Consider the following 14564-nt stretch of genomic DNA (forward strand, 5'->3'; position numbering starts at 1 on the left):
AGCCTTTGCCTAGCAGCATCAGAATCTCTTCAGCCTAAAGAAGCTGCCATGGGTACAAAATAGCTATGAGGTCCAGAATTACTTATCTCTTGCATGTACAAATTGCTTTTTCTTTACATGAGGATTGTTGAAAACCATTAAAAGGTATTTTTTCCTTTTTCCCATGGAAAATAAATTTATGAAATAAAATCTCCTAATGCATAGGGGAATTTCTGCCATCGGTGGTCATCCAAGATGCATATCTTCACACTCCCATTTTTCCCTGCACACCAACATCAAGAGTTTTTACAAAAGTCCTGGCTCTGGAAGGTCTCGGGGCACCCATGTCACGGAGTACCTGGATGACCTTCAGTTGAAAGTTTCCTCAGCTTTGGTCCTGTTTTGCAGCAGGCAAAGGACAATGCAGTTCCTTTTAAAATGTTTGGATGGCTGATCAACTTGAATAAGTCTGCCCTCAAGCTTTTCCATCATCTGAAATATTTGGGGTCCAGGCAATTTTCCTTCCCCAGAAAAAGGTTGCTTCTCTGAAGTCCAGTTGCCTGACTCGGGTCAACCAGACATTCCATGACTCATTTCTGCCTGAGGGTTCTGGGCCTTGTGGTAACCTCTTTTAAGGTAGTCCCCTTTGCTCAGCTTCACGTAAGACCCTTGCAGATCAACATTCTCACAATGTGGCACAAAAACTGATCCTTTCTCTGGATTGCCCACTACTGCTGTCCATCCTGGAAAAAAAACCCCCTAGCTTGGTGGATTTCCTACTTGGCCCTGGAATTGAGGAAATCATGCCTTCGTCTCCTTGGAAGGTAGTAAGGACAGAAGCAAGCATGATGGGCTGGGACGGGATCTATAATTCTGACTGTACTTGGAGCCTGGTTCCCACAGGAGTCGATGCTCCACATCAACATTCTTAAACTGTGAGATATAAGGATAACACTCCTTCACTTGACCCTTCTCCTGTGGCGCTCACAAACCATCAAGGGGTTCCAGAAACTGGGTGGCCCTGAAGGAAACACGCCTGATTCTTTCCTGGGCAGTAAACCACATTCCAACTCTCTAACTACATGCCAAGAGTGGAAAATTGGCAAGCCAATTGCCTTAGTTGCCAACACATGGACTCTGGGTTGGTGGTCCATCTATCTGGAGATCTTCTTGATCCTCTTTCAGAAATGGGCATCACTAGATGTGGACATTGTTTTCTACAGATTCAACAAAAAAACAGAAACTGGCACTCACAGTGGATGCCCTAGTAATTCCTTGGTCAACGTTTTTAGACTGGTGTATGCATCTCCTGACGTGGGGGTCCTTCCTCAACTACTTTTCAAGATAGAGGTCTGAATCCTGCCGGTTCTAATTGCCCAAAATTTGGCCAGGAAAGCTTGATATACAGCTATAGACTCTTTGTGGATGAGCTTTAACCTTTTCTCAACAGGCCAAACCACCTGTCACAAGACACTGTTCCATCCTGCTTCTCAGTCGCTGGCTTTAAAGCAGCATTAAACCCAAAACAAAAAATGTAATATATTGCAGCTTACCAGTCATTAGATGTGGTGGCTGCATTCTGTTTTTTTTTTTTTTTTTCCCTCACTGGTAAACTGGCCAGACACTCTGGTTGAATGAGCACAGGGCCAGATTTGAACAGCAGCATTGTGTGTGTATGTTGTGCTAGCAGGTTTACATACAGTAACAAATTAAAGCTGCACTCAAGCCAATACTTTATGTTCTGTTACAGCAAACAGTTTTTTTCCTTTTTTAGGGTAAATGTTTTTCGTAAAAGTTGATCATTTTAAAGCTGAACTTCACCCTCCAAGCCACGTTGCCTCCCATCCACCCCTCCGCTCCTCCGCTGCAGAAATCAGACATTTTTTTTAGAGCCCTTTAACACTGGGGCGGCGTCGGCGGTAAAACGCCGCTATTATTAGCGGCGTTTTACCGTCGGTATGCGGCCACTAGCGGGGCGGTTTCACCCCCCACTAGCGGCTGAGAAAGGGTTAAATACCACCGCAAAGCGCCTCTGCAGAGGCGCTTTGCCGGCGGTATAGCCGCGCCGTCCCATTGCTTTCAATGGGCAGGAGCGGTATACACACCGCTCCGAAGATGCTGCTGGCAGGACTTTTTTTACCGTCCTGCCAGCGCATCGCTCCAGTGTGAAAGCCCTCACAAAAAAAAAAATGGTCTTACACAGGAACAAGGAGGTGCCTCTTTTCTTAGGTGGGTTTGGCCTTCTATCACAACCAAGACATTTTTTTTTCATCCCTGTTGCTCCAGTGCAATAGATCTCCTCCTCCTTTTTAATTGTCTGGATGTTTGTTCTGTACATATCTCTCGGGAGATATGGAAATTGGAATAGTGGACTTTGAAGGTACGTATAAAAATTTTATATAATTTTATAAATCTACATTTGCATAAATACTACACTATATAACTCATATTAACAGAAAATAGGATTCAATAGGGTTCCCTGGAGAGTGAACTGAATGATACTTCCTATGTGACGTGTGTCCACAGATGGATAGTTTCTCACAGTGGGTTCCACTTGTCCTCTGAATAGATAAAAGCACACTGCTGCTCTACATATAGTGTAACAAAAGAGGCAAATGGTTACCTGTAGGGTCGGTTCACACTAGGACGACTTGGGATCCGACTTGTACGCCCTCAAGTCGCCCCAAGTCGCCCCAGAAATAGATTCAATGGGAGTGAATGGGAGCGTCTTAATAGACACTACTGAAGTCGCTCCGACTTCAGAGCGTACTCCCTGTACTACTTTGATCCGACTTGGTAGGCGACCTGTACCATAGAAATCAATGGAAGTCGCCTCCAAGTCGGATCTCTCTCTCAAAGTCAAGCGACTTTTGCAGGGAAAACCCCTCCCTCCCAGAGAGCTGATTGCCCTGTGATTGGCCACAGCCGAAGTCGCCTGTCATGGAGGCGACTTCAAGTCGTGTTGTAATTTGCTAAAGTCGCGTTGAAGCCGCGGTACAAAGTCGCGCTGAAGTCGTGTTGCCCCTGTGTGAATCGAGCCTAAAGCAGAGGTCTGCCCAAAAAAGCAAATTAAAGGCCAGCAGCTACACATACTGCAGCTGCTGGCTTTTAATAATAGGATGCTTACCTGTCCTGGAACCCAGCGATGTTGGCACTGCAGCTGATGTTTCCATCAGCTTTTGGGTGCTGCTGCCGCCATTGTGGGTAGGGGAAACCCCCGGCAGTGTAGCCTTACAGCTTCACGCTGGGAACCCTACTTTGCATGTGCGAGGCCCCGCTCCTCTCTCCTACTGGCCCGGCGACAGGGGAAGGAGGAGGGAGCCCTGAGGTTATGTCATGGGCCGCGGCGCGGACTCCCGGAAGTGGGGACAGGTATCCTGTCCCCCCGAAAGGTGCCAATTGTGGCACCTGAGGGGGAGAGGAGACAAATAAGCAGAGGTTCCAGTATTGGGTGGAACTCTGCTTTAAGTTATTATGGTATATTGGTAAGAAAAGACCTCGGTTAGCAGTCTCTCTGTACATATCTCTCATTGCTACTATTATAAAGCCTGATGCACTTATTTCTTAGTGTTTCAGACAGATCATCCAAGCTTATGATCTTAAAGTGGAGCTAAACCCTCTTCTCCTTTACAGCCAAGAAAGGTGCCTCTGTTTTGATGGACAGTTGCCACAGTGCTGCACATGCAATTGGCTATGACACCATCCACGTGAAATTTCAGTTGAGAGTTAACGATGCACACTATCAGCTTATCACCAGAGGCATGCTTTGAATATAACACATGATATACAAGGAGTTCTAACGCCTCGTACACACTAGCAATTTTTTTTTTTTCGTTCAACCCAGCAGACTGAAGAGGGAAAAAAAAAAAACAAAAACCTGACAGCTCAGGTGAAGCTGCTGTACTAACTGACATGGGTACAGCAATCTCCCCTGCTGTGCTATTGTGTCTGGACAGGGGGATGCCCCCCCCACCCACCCACCAGAACACTTCGGTCAGCGTTCTCAGGCATTGGCAGAGAGCGCTGATCTTCAGTCATGCCCCTTGGATAGAAGCTGACTAAACGGCCGGCTTCTGTTGGACTGACTCTTTTTGGCGGAAGTGAGCAAATCCCTCCAAAGTGAGATAATCCCTAGTTACCAGAACTAGTTCTGGTGACAACCCAACATTTGGGACATTTATTTCAGTTTTCACTGCCTCTGAAATCGGAGCAAATAGAGAGATTTGCTTTCAGGAGTAAAGACCGCAATAAGAACCTGACAGATTTTTTGCCTTTTAAATTATTTAGGCTGTTTTCACTCTGCTCCTTTGAAAAAAAAATGCATCAAAAACACATGCGTTTTTGATGCATTTTCTAGTTGACTGACTCCCAAGCATGCACCTGTGAAACATGCAACTCAAAAATGCAGTTGTAATGCCTGTTTGATGTGTGTTTGACACGTTTTCTATTCCTTTCAATGGGGAACTGTTTTTGGTGCAGTTTTAAAAGTGCACCAAAAATGCAGCAAGCAAGACTTTAAAAAGCTCAACTGACCAGTGTGGGGCCTTACATAGAAGGATTAATTCTTCAGCTTTTTATTTTTTCTGAAAAACTGATCAGTGTGAAAAGGCCCTTATACTTTGAATAGCACTTAGTATATCAGTATTGGTAATGCCTTCAGGAAGTGCTTATTGCAGATCATAAGTTAACACCTTCATCTAGATCTGTTCAATAGATGGGACTAATATTTTCAATTTGACATGGTTGCTTGTAAGTAATGAGCCATGTACACCTATACAGAAGTCTGCTTTGCTTGACCATGTGAGTAGTTTGATTTTGCAGTGTACTTTCTCTTAAAGTCAAATTGTAAAAAAGGTAACGGATTTTGTTCTTTAATCTGTCTAAACTCATTGGTGTCGATTTCGGGCTGCAATTTACATTGACATCTGTGCAGAAACCTGCACAGGTGTCTCTGAAATCGTGGCAGAAATCGGGACTGACAGGCAGGAATGAAATTGTGCGAGTTCAGCTGAACTCGCATGGCTTCATTCCCGCAGCTCAGTGTGAATCTGGGCTCAGGATGAATTTTCGAATTTTTGTTCAAAATTCGAAAAAGCTGTATTTTTCAGATGATTTTCGGATCGTGTTTACCGGCCTTAAGGCTTGGTTCACACTAATGCAATGTAATTTTCAAAGTGAAAATGTTGTAGGACTTGATGTGACTTTGATGCAACATTACTCACAGAAGTCACATCAGCAATAAATAGCAATTCCTATGAGACTTTGATAAGATCCTTGTGTGGTGTGTTTTTTTTTTTTTTGTTTTGTTTCTTTTTTTACCCCCCTAACCTTTCTAGGTAATTTTTGCTGCCTAAAAACGCTCCTCACAAGCACATTCCACTCACCTCCTTTTTTTTTTTTTTTTTTTTTTTTTTTGCATGTTTTTCACTTGCATCAGCTCCATCTAGTGGCCAAAATGCAGTATAGTTTTAGAAAATGCTTCAATGAGAAAATATAGAGGATTTTTTCCATTAGAGGTAATGATCATAGGAATTTAAAGCGCCTTGAAAAAGTTTTCATACCTCCTGACATTTTCCACATTTTGTCATGTTGCAACCAAAAACGTAAATGTATTTTATTGGAAATTTATGTGATAGACCAACACAAATTGGTACTTAATTGTGAAGTGGAAAGAAAATGATAAATGGTTTTCAAATTTGTTTACATATAAATATCTGAAAAGCGATATGCATTTGTATTCAGCCCCCTTAACTCTGAAACCCCTAGCTAAAGTCTAGTGGAACCAATTGCCTTCAGAAGTCACCTAATTAGTAAATAGAGTCCACCTGTGTGTAATTTAATCTCTGTATAAATACAGCTGTTCTGTGAAGCCCTCAGAGGTTTGTTGGAGAACCTTAGTGAACAAACAGCATCATGAAGGCCAAGTAACACACCAGACAGGTCAGGGATAAAGTTGTGGAGAAGTTTAAAGGAGGGTTAGGCTATAAAAAAAAAAAATCCCATGCTTTGAACATCTCACGGAGCACTGTTCAATCCATCATCAGAAAATAGAGTATGGCACCATTGCAAACCTACCAAGACATGTCTGTCCACCTAAACTGACAAACCAGGTCAAGGAGAGCATTAATCAGAGAAGCAGCCAAGAGGCCCATGATAACTCTGGAGGAGCTGCATTGATCCAAAGCTCAGGTCAGAGAATCTGTCCAAAGGACAACTATTAGTCGTGCACTCCACAAATCTGGAGTTTGCGAGAAGCCATGTGGGGGACATGGCAAACGTGTGGAAGAAGATGCTGTGGTCAGATGAGACTAAAATTTCAACTTTTTGGCTTTAAAGCATGGGAGGATGGATGGAGAAAAATACAGGGCAATCTTAGAAGAAAGGGTTTGCAAAAGATTTGAGACTGGGGCGGAGGTTCAGCTTCCAACAGGACAACGACCCTAAACATACAGACAGAGCTACAATGGAATGGTTAAATCAAAGCATGTTCATGTGTTAGAATGGCCCAGTCAAAGTCCAGAGCTAAATCCAATTGAGAATCTGTGGCAAGACTTGAAAATTGCTGTTCACAGACACTCTCTATCCAATCTGACAGAGCTTGAGCTATTTTGCAAAGAGGAATGGGAAACATTTCACTCTCTCTAGATATGCAAAGTTGGTAGAGACATGCCCAAAAAGACTTGCAGTTGTAATTGCAGCAAAAGATGGTTCTACAAGGTATTGACTTGGGGAGCTGAATAAAAATGCACGCCACACTTTTCACATATTTGTTTGTAAAACAAATTTAAAAACCATTTATCATTTTCCTTTCACTTCACAATTATGTGCCACTTTGTGTTGGTCTATCACATAAAATACCAGTAAAATACATTTACGTTTTTGGTTGTAACATGACAAAATGTAGAACACTTTAAGTGGTATGAATAATTTTAACGCACTGTAGGCTATTAAAGACACTTCAGGGAAAATTTGTGTAGCCTGCAGGAATGTTTGTGACTTTATAATACACATTTTTTGTAAATGGTCCCTTATGTGTCCTGATGCTGCACTTTTTAATATCTTATACCTGCTTTTTCCACAGATGGAAAGCCAAAAGTTTCTAGCTGAAAACAGTGCCTCAGTGTATATAAAGAAAGTAGAGGCTAGAATAAATGAAGAGATAGAACGAGTCATGCACTGTCTAGACAAATCCACAGAGGAGCCAATTGTGAAGGTTGTGGAGAGAGAGCTAATTTCCAAACACATGAAGACCATTGTGGAGATGGAAAACTCGGGATTAGTCCATATGTTGAAGAATGGAAAGACAGAAGGTAAGACCACTCTTTCGCTGCCTGTAGAAGAGATCGAGTGACTGAAAATTTTGATAGCTGCAGGCATCATCCTGATACAGCCAATGAAACTCAAGGATGTCACATGATGTCCTACAGGTGGCATTTGGCTAAAAATTTCAAATGCATGGCAATCGCCTAGGCTCACTAAAGATTCCTGTGGTTTGCTGTGGATGACCGCCATTTTCTGTTTGTGGCCCTGCTGTTTGGTCTGTCCACTGCTCCCAAAGTATTCACCAAGGGTGCTAGCCCTGGTCCATGTACTTTGGGTGTTCCTTTCATAGGTTAACAGGATGACTTGTTCAGGAGCAATCTGCTCTGTGGGGCTCAATGTGAATTGAATATTTAGGTCTGATACTGGACATTGCCCAATCGCCGATTGAGTGTGATTTCCCCCCCCCCCCCCCTCTGAGGTGGAGTTGCTTTAACTGACAAATCCCTCAATTTGGCTTTGCATGAGTGCTTTAGGAAAAATGGTAGCCTCTTTTGAGGCAGTTCCTTTCGCTCACTTTCATTCCAGACTACTCCAACGGTACTGTCTAACGACGTGGCATAGGCGGACACAGTTGGATTTCCTGATGCAACTGCACCCCAGCATCAGATTGTCTCTGGGCTGGTGTGTATCTTCATGTATACTGAAGATGGGAAAAATTGTTCCACCCTCTGTCCTGGTGTGTCCTGGCAAGGGATGCCAGGTTCGTGGGCTGGTGTGGAGTTCTGGACAATCTCAGTCCAGGTGACTTGGTCTCCACTGCCCATCAACATTCTGGAATTAAGAGCAATTCGCCTTGCTGCATTGGTTGGTGCAGCTGAAGGACTTGCATGTAAGGGTTCAGTCTGACAACGCCACTGTGGTGGCCTACAGAAAGCATCAGGGAGGCACCAGAAGTTTCTATCACCTACTGACTCTGGGGGAGTGGGCTCTTCACCAGAGGTGTTAAAGACCTCTGCCAACAGTGGGGAACCCCAGATGTGGATCTTCTGGTGTTGGGGTTCAATGTGAGGCTGGACAGACTCAGGATCAGGGATACTCTAACATTTGTGGTGGAATGCTCTGTAGATGCCATGGGACCAGTTCTCACTCATTTATGCCTTCCCGCTGTTGCAGTTTCTACCTTGTTTGCTTTGCAGCATTTGGTGACAGGCATTCTGGTGATTCTGATCCACACCAGTGTGTCCCAGGAGAACTTGGGACTCTGACATTGTCAAAGGACAAACCATGGACCCTTGTAATCAACTTGAACTCATGTCACAGGGTCTGATCCTCCATCCTTTACAGTTGTGGGCTTAACGACATGGCTGTTGAAGCCAGGGTCCTATGAGACGGGAGTCTGATTCGTTCACATAACAAAAGAAGGCACTTCTAAGTAGATACAACAAGAATGGAATGGAATAAGATCATCAATTTCCAATGCAAGACATCCAGCAGGGAGTAGTTCTTGGCACGCAATCCTGTTTCCCAAGATCTCTGATCTTGTCGTGCCAAGAAGACCCCCCTCCTGTTGGATGTCTTGTATTGGAAATGATGTGCTTCTTTATCAGTTGATTCCTGTGTTTTTAACCGTTTTTGATGTATTAAACCCTGATCGTCTGCACTTAAAAGTGCCTTCTTTTGTTCTTCTATTTCTACCAGTTTGCTTCTCTCCTATTGGGTGCTGCTGAAGTACATCCCGGGCTGCCTTTCCTGCCCATCATTAACTTTCATTTGGATTTCACCATTCTTCAGAGTTAACTTGTCCAGAGCGCCCTATATACAATTTTTTTTTTTTTTTTTTTGTCTGATTCAATGACTCCTATTGGCTAGAAAGACGACCTCCATTAAGATTCACCACAAGACTTGGAAAGCCTTATTTTGCCTGCTGTAAGACTCGGGTTAATCTTGTATTTATGTTGTGTGCTGCAGCCTACCATTTCTCCAGTCTGGATTTGATTGGGGATTGGCCTTGAGTGCGATAAAGGGTCTGATTTCGGCCTTGGTGGACCTTTTTTAGAGACCAATTGCTTCACATTCCTTGGTGGTTGCCTTTGCACAGAGTCATGCATGTATTGTTCCCCCCCAGTTAAGATATGTGTTATATGTTGATTACATGTGATCTCCGCTTGTTTTTTTCTTTATTGCAGAAATCTCCTTTTGAACCCATCTGGGGTATTCCCTTAGTCATTCTGACACGCAACATTATTTTTCTGGTTTTTGTTTCACTTTGGCTGGCTAGGCTTTCCTAAAAGGAATTTTTATTATGATATTCCAATGTGACAACATGGTGCTACAACTTCAGTTGTTCTTTCTACCTTGGTGGTTTCTTCTTTACATCTCAACTATGAGATTGTGTTGCCTTCTTTCTCTCCCCAGCCTCAGTCGCTGGGAGTCATGGCTGTTCACACTTTAGACGTGGTTCATGCTATCAGGTGTTACCTGAAGTCAACTACTGCATTTAGTCAGTCTAATTCCTTCTTTATGTGTCCTGTAGGATCTAGGAACGCAGATTCCAAATCTACCATTCCTCAATGAATTTGTCAGCTTATTTCTCAAACTTACAGTCTAAATGGCCAATTTCCCTTGTTTTCAATGACTGCTCATTGTACCAGGTGCTTCTAGGATATTTGTCGTTAGGTTTTGGTAGCTCAAGTTTGTGAAGCTGCTACCTGGTCTACTTTTCATACCTTTTGCAAAGTTTTACAATGTGGATGTTCAAGCCATTGAGGACTCCACCTTTTTGAGTACCAAGTTTTGCAGGAAGCTGCGTGAGGTTCTAACCTGTTCTAGTTTATTTGGGTTCAGTTAGCTTGTTGCCTTCCCCTCATATTCAGTGCTTTGGTACATCTTTGTCATTCTGGATATCAAGATAGCCTGTATACTGGGATGTAAAATAAAGAAAACTTTATTTTTTTGGGCTACTGGTAATTTATTTTTCTTAGGTACAAGACACAAGGATCCCGCCCTTCTTTCTTTGTGGTTTATTACTAACCACAAAAACTGAAGCCTTCTTTAGCTGGGAGGGCTTATGCCTGGTAGGAATTTTTTCTTTTTTTCTTTCTACAATAGTATAGAAACAAATCACATTATATATCATTTTATTCTAAATGCTGAATGCAGTGTTATACTTTTTAATATCTCATCTGTTCAAACAGAAGTGATGTATTTGTTGTATGTACAAAAATGTCAATGTCAGGTTGATTAGCCTTTAGATGTGATCACAGCTTTGCACTTTATTGCCATGGAATGCAGTACGTTTTAATTTATTTTAGTGTAGCAATTTGATACCAGCAATTTAAAATGAATTCTAGTTGTTGTCATTTTGTTTCTTGGTCTTTACCAGATTTTTTTTAAGTAGGGTTTGGATTGGACTATTTCCTGGCCAGTCATTAACAAAAATATTCCATACAATCTAGGGCTGAAACAACTAATCGATTAATCAACAACTAATCGATTATGAAAATAGTAATCGATTAATTTCATAATCGATCGGCCAGTAACATAATGGGGTTAAAAAATAAAAAAATAAAATGAGCCCTTTATAGTACAAAAAGAGCAAATAGCTAGTGTAAATATTACTTTCACAGTTCTACAGTAAAAAAAAGGAACCCCTTACAGTAGTGATTATCTGTTTTGTTTTTTCTTGTACTATAAAGGGCTAATTTTCTTTTTTTTTTAACCCCATTATGTTACTAAACGTCACACCTATGTGTTTTTGGTGCTTTTTGCAGAAACGCACTACAGTTCATTTACATGGTTTCCTATGGGACACGTTCACATCCTATGCTTTTTTTCAGCCGCTGCGTATTTGGAAAGGGTCGGGGACTTTTTTTTTTTTTTTTAATGCAAAACGGTGCTTTTTTGGTTCAATATACTTCAATGGAGAAGCTGAAGAAAAGTATGTAATGCGTTTTTGCAGCAATTAGTTTTTTTGGCCAAAACAAATTCAAAAATGCAAATTGCGGCAAAATCACGTTAGCAAAAATCAAAACGCACTGCAGAAACAGATCAAAAGCAAACTGCATAGGTGTGTACCGAGCCTTATGCTGGCTACCCGGATCAATTTTCAGACGAGAATATTCGGATAAAATCTTTGTACATTCGCTGAATGAAAGAATGTTGTTTGAAATTTTCACTTGTTTTTAACATTCTGTTTTCAAAATGAATGTAATTTCTGAACGAAAACCACATACACGCTGTCTGAAAATTCCTTTGACCAAAAAGTTCTCTATTATGTCCAAATGTTCCCGTCACTGTGGTTGAAAATGAACATCGATGTGACCCCACTAACGATTAGAAAATCGAATGAACGTTCTTAAAATTAAATTTTTTTGAGGGAAGACATTTGTTTTTGTTTTAAATAAAAAAAAAAATGTGATCTCTGAGTCTGATGATATTTACCAGATTCACCCTTTAATAGTATATACAGTGCATCTCTCCTCTAATAGTATATACAGTATATCTCATCTAATAGTATTTACAGTATATCTCTTTTGTCTGTTATTCTCAGAGTGGATTAGATATTTTGCTCCCTAACCATATAGTTGGTTATTTATATTAACCACTGCATAGAGATATTTAAGAATAAATTGCCTTTTTTTTTTTAAACTTTATGTATTAACTAAATTATACACCACACTTTTTTTTTTTTTTTTTTTTTAAAGGTTATTAATCGAAACAATAATTGGCCAACTAATCGATTATGAAAATAATCGTTAGTTGCAGCCCTAATACAATCCCACTACTTAGTTATGTAATCTTTTTCGTTTTTTTTTTTCTTTTCTCTGCATTCTCTCTAAGACTCCTTTCACACTGGGGCGGTTTGCAGGCACTATTGCGCTAAAAATAGCACCTGCAAACCGACCCGAAACAGCCGCTGCTTTGTCTCCAATGTGAAAGCCCCGAGGGCTTTCACACTGGAGCGGTGCGCTAGCAGGACAGGAAAAAAAGTCCTGCTAGCAGAATTTTTGGAGCTCCATTGAAATCAGTGGGGCAGCGCGGCTATACTTCCGGCAAAGCTCCTCTGCAGAGGCGCTTTGCGGTGGTTTTTAACCCTTTCTCGGCCGCTAGCAGGGGAGCTAAAATGACGGTAAAGCGCCGCTAATAATAGCGGCGCTTTACCGCCGACCCCGCCCCAGTGTGAAGGGGCTTATGAGCTCAGATCCCCTTTTTTACCCCCCTCACTATTGTTTGGAACGAGCAGTTACATGTTGCAGTCATCATGTGCACTGCTCTACGCACACTTCAAATCTTCACAAAGGAGGAACAACATTGGTGAGCTACAGAATGAATGATCGCTGTGAAAGCCAGTCAGAGGCTATCACAGCAATAGGGGGATCACAATACTGTTCCCCTAGGTCCCGATTGTGAGTAGGAGACCAGAGTTTCCATGCTTTTGGCGTAAGTCAGTCACTTGATATTAGACTTACCCTGCATTTTTCTAGTGTGCATATTTTTGGCCACTAATGTAAATGACAGACTGTTTTGATTGGGATTGACTTGTAGAGTAAAGGCTTGTATCAACAGGTAGAGACCCTACTTACAGCCTGGACTTGGAATAAAGAATCTCCACAGAGGTATGTAAAGTTTTATTGGAAATAACAAGATATTTGTTCCTGTTATTTAGCAGTATTACTGATTTTTACAGTTTCTGTGACTTGGGAGGTTCACTCTACAGTTGGGTAGCATTAAGTAAATGTAGTTTTTGACTATACATTTTTTTAATCACTTTTTTGTCCCTTTATTACAGATTTGGCCTGTATGTACAAGTTATTCAGTAGGGTTCCAAATGGTCTCAAGACAATGTGTGAATGTATGAGTTTATACCTTCGAGAACAGGGGAAAGCCCTGGTTTCTGAAGAAGGGGAAGGAAAGAATCCGGTTGATTATATCCAGGTAGGACTCCTTTAACCCTTTCATGCCTAAACCTTTTTCTGACGTTTGTTGCTTACAGGTAAAAATCCAAATTTTTTGCTAGAAAATTACTTAGAACCCCCAAACATATTATATATATATATATATATATATATATATATATATATATATATATATATATATATATATATATATATATATATATATATATATTTAGCATAGACCCTAGAGAATAAAATGGCGATTGTTGCAATATTTTATGTCCCACTATTTGTGCAGCGGACTTTCAAATGCATTTTTTTTGGAAGAAATGCACTTTCAGGGATAAAAAAAAAACTGTAGTTCGCTCAATATTTTTTTTCATAATGTGAAAGATGTTACGCCGAGTAAATAGATAACTAACATGTCACGCTTTAAAATTGCGCACACTCGTGGAATGGTTACAAACTACGGTACTCAAAAATCTCCATGCGTTAAAATTTTTTGCAGGTTACCAGTTTAGAGTTAGAGGAGGTCTGGTGCTAGAATTATTGCTCTTGCTCGAACAGTCGTGGCGATATCACTCATGTGGCTTGAACACTGTTTACATTTGCGGGCGCGACTTGCGTATGCGTTAGCTTCTGCTTGCGAGCTCGTAGGGATGCGCGCTTTTACTTTTTTTTTTTTTTTTTTTTTTACACTGTCTTAAAAAAAAAAAAAAATAAATTCTGATCACTTTTATTGCTTTCACAAGGAATGTAAACATCCCTAGTGAAAGTAATAGGCAGTGTCAGGTACTCTCTATGGAGGGACCTGGGGTCTATAAGATTTGAATGCTGCCATTATTTTTTAAATTTGGTGCCTTTTGAGTCTTCTGTAAACCGGAAGTGAGCAGGTTACTAGATCCGAGACCCAATCTAAGCCGATCCCGGCTTCGGTCGGGTCCCTGGCCAGCTGGCGGATGTGCCAGCAGGTTGCTCGGGCCTCCCAGTGAGACAGGAGAGCCCGGGCGAACTAGTTAAACATGGTATAGTATGATTACTTTAGTGAAAAACACCATACCTTTTGTCTTATTTTTGTCATAATAAAAAAATAAATAAATTGCACCTTTTAAAGTTGTAGGGATGATGTGTACATGGTTCAGTGCCCCCAAAAGTCAATTTTAATTCCAGTTTGTAATGCAAAAAAAAAAAAACACTAAGGGTTAATACTTTCACATGGTACTCTTTTACGTTTAAGTGAATAAAAAGTTATTTTCTTTTCTTATGTACTTTTTTCATTTTTCAGTTAAATATACGAACAGCAAAGTCTAGAAATGACCTCAACAAAAAGATGTGGATAGGAAGCAACTTGGGATTTATTAAAGGATATGTTCACATTTATGAACATGTTACATGCTACACCTGTATTTAGGGTGTAGTATGTTCAGT

At 41.1% G+C, this 14564-nt stretch overlaps 1 protein-coding gene across 1 annotated transcript in view; it reads left to right on the forward strand.

The window, feature by feature from the left end:
- Positions 1-14564, forward strand: part of CUL3 (cullin 3) — a 150166-nt gene that overhangs the window by 117978 nt on the left and 17624 nt on the right. Inside the window, exons 6-7 of the mRNA XM_073625939.1 lie at positions 7061-7289; positions 13031-13176. Of these exons, the coding sequence (XP_073482040.1) occupies positions 7061-7289; positions 13031-13176 (375 nt within the window). The remainder of the gene's footprint in view (positions 1-7060; positions 7290-13030; positions 13177-14564) is intronic.

Source organism: Aquarana catesbeiana, linkage group LG04 (assembly GCF_042186555.1).
Source record: "Aquarana catesbeiana isolate 2022-GZ linkage group LG04, ASM4218655v1, whole genome shotgun sequence".
NCBI lineage: Eukaryota > Metazoa > Chordata > Amphibia > Anura > Ranidae > Aquarana > Aquarana catesbeiana.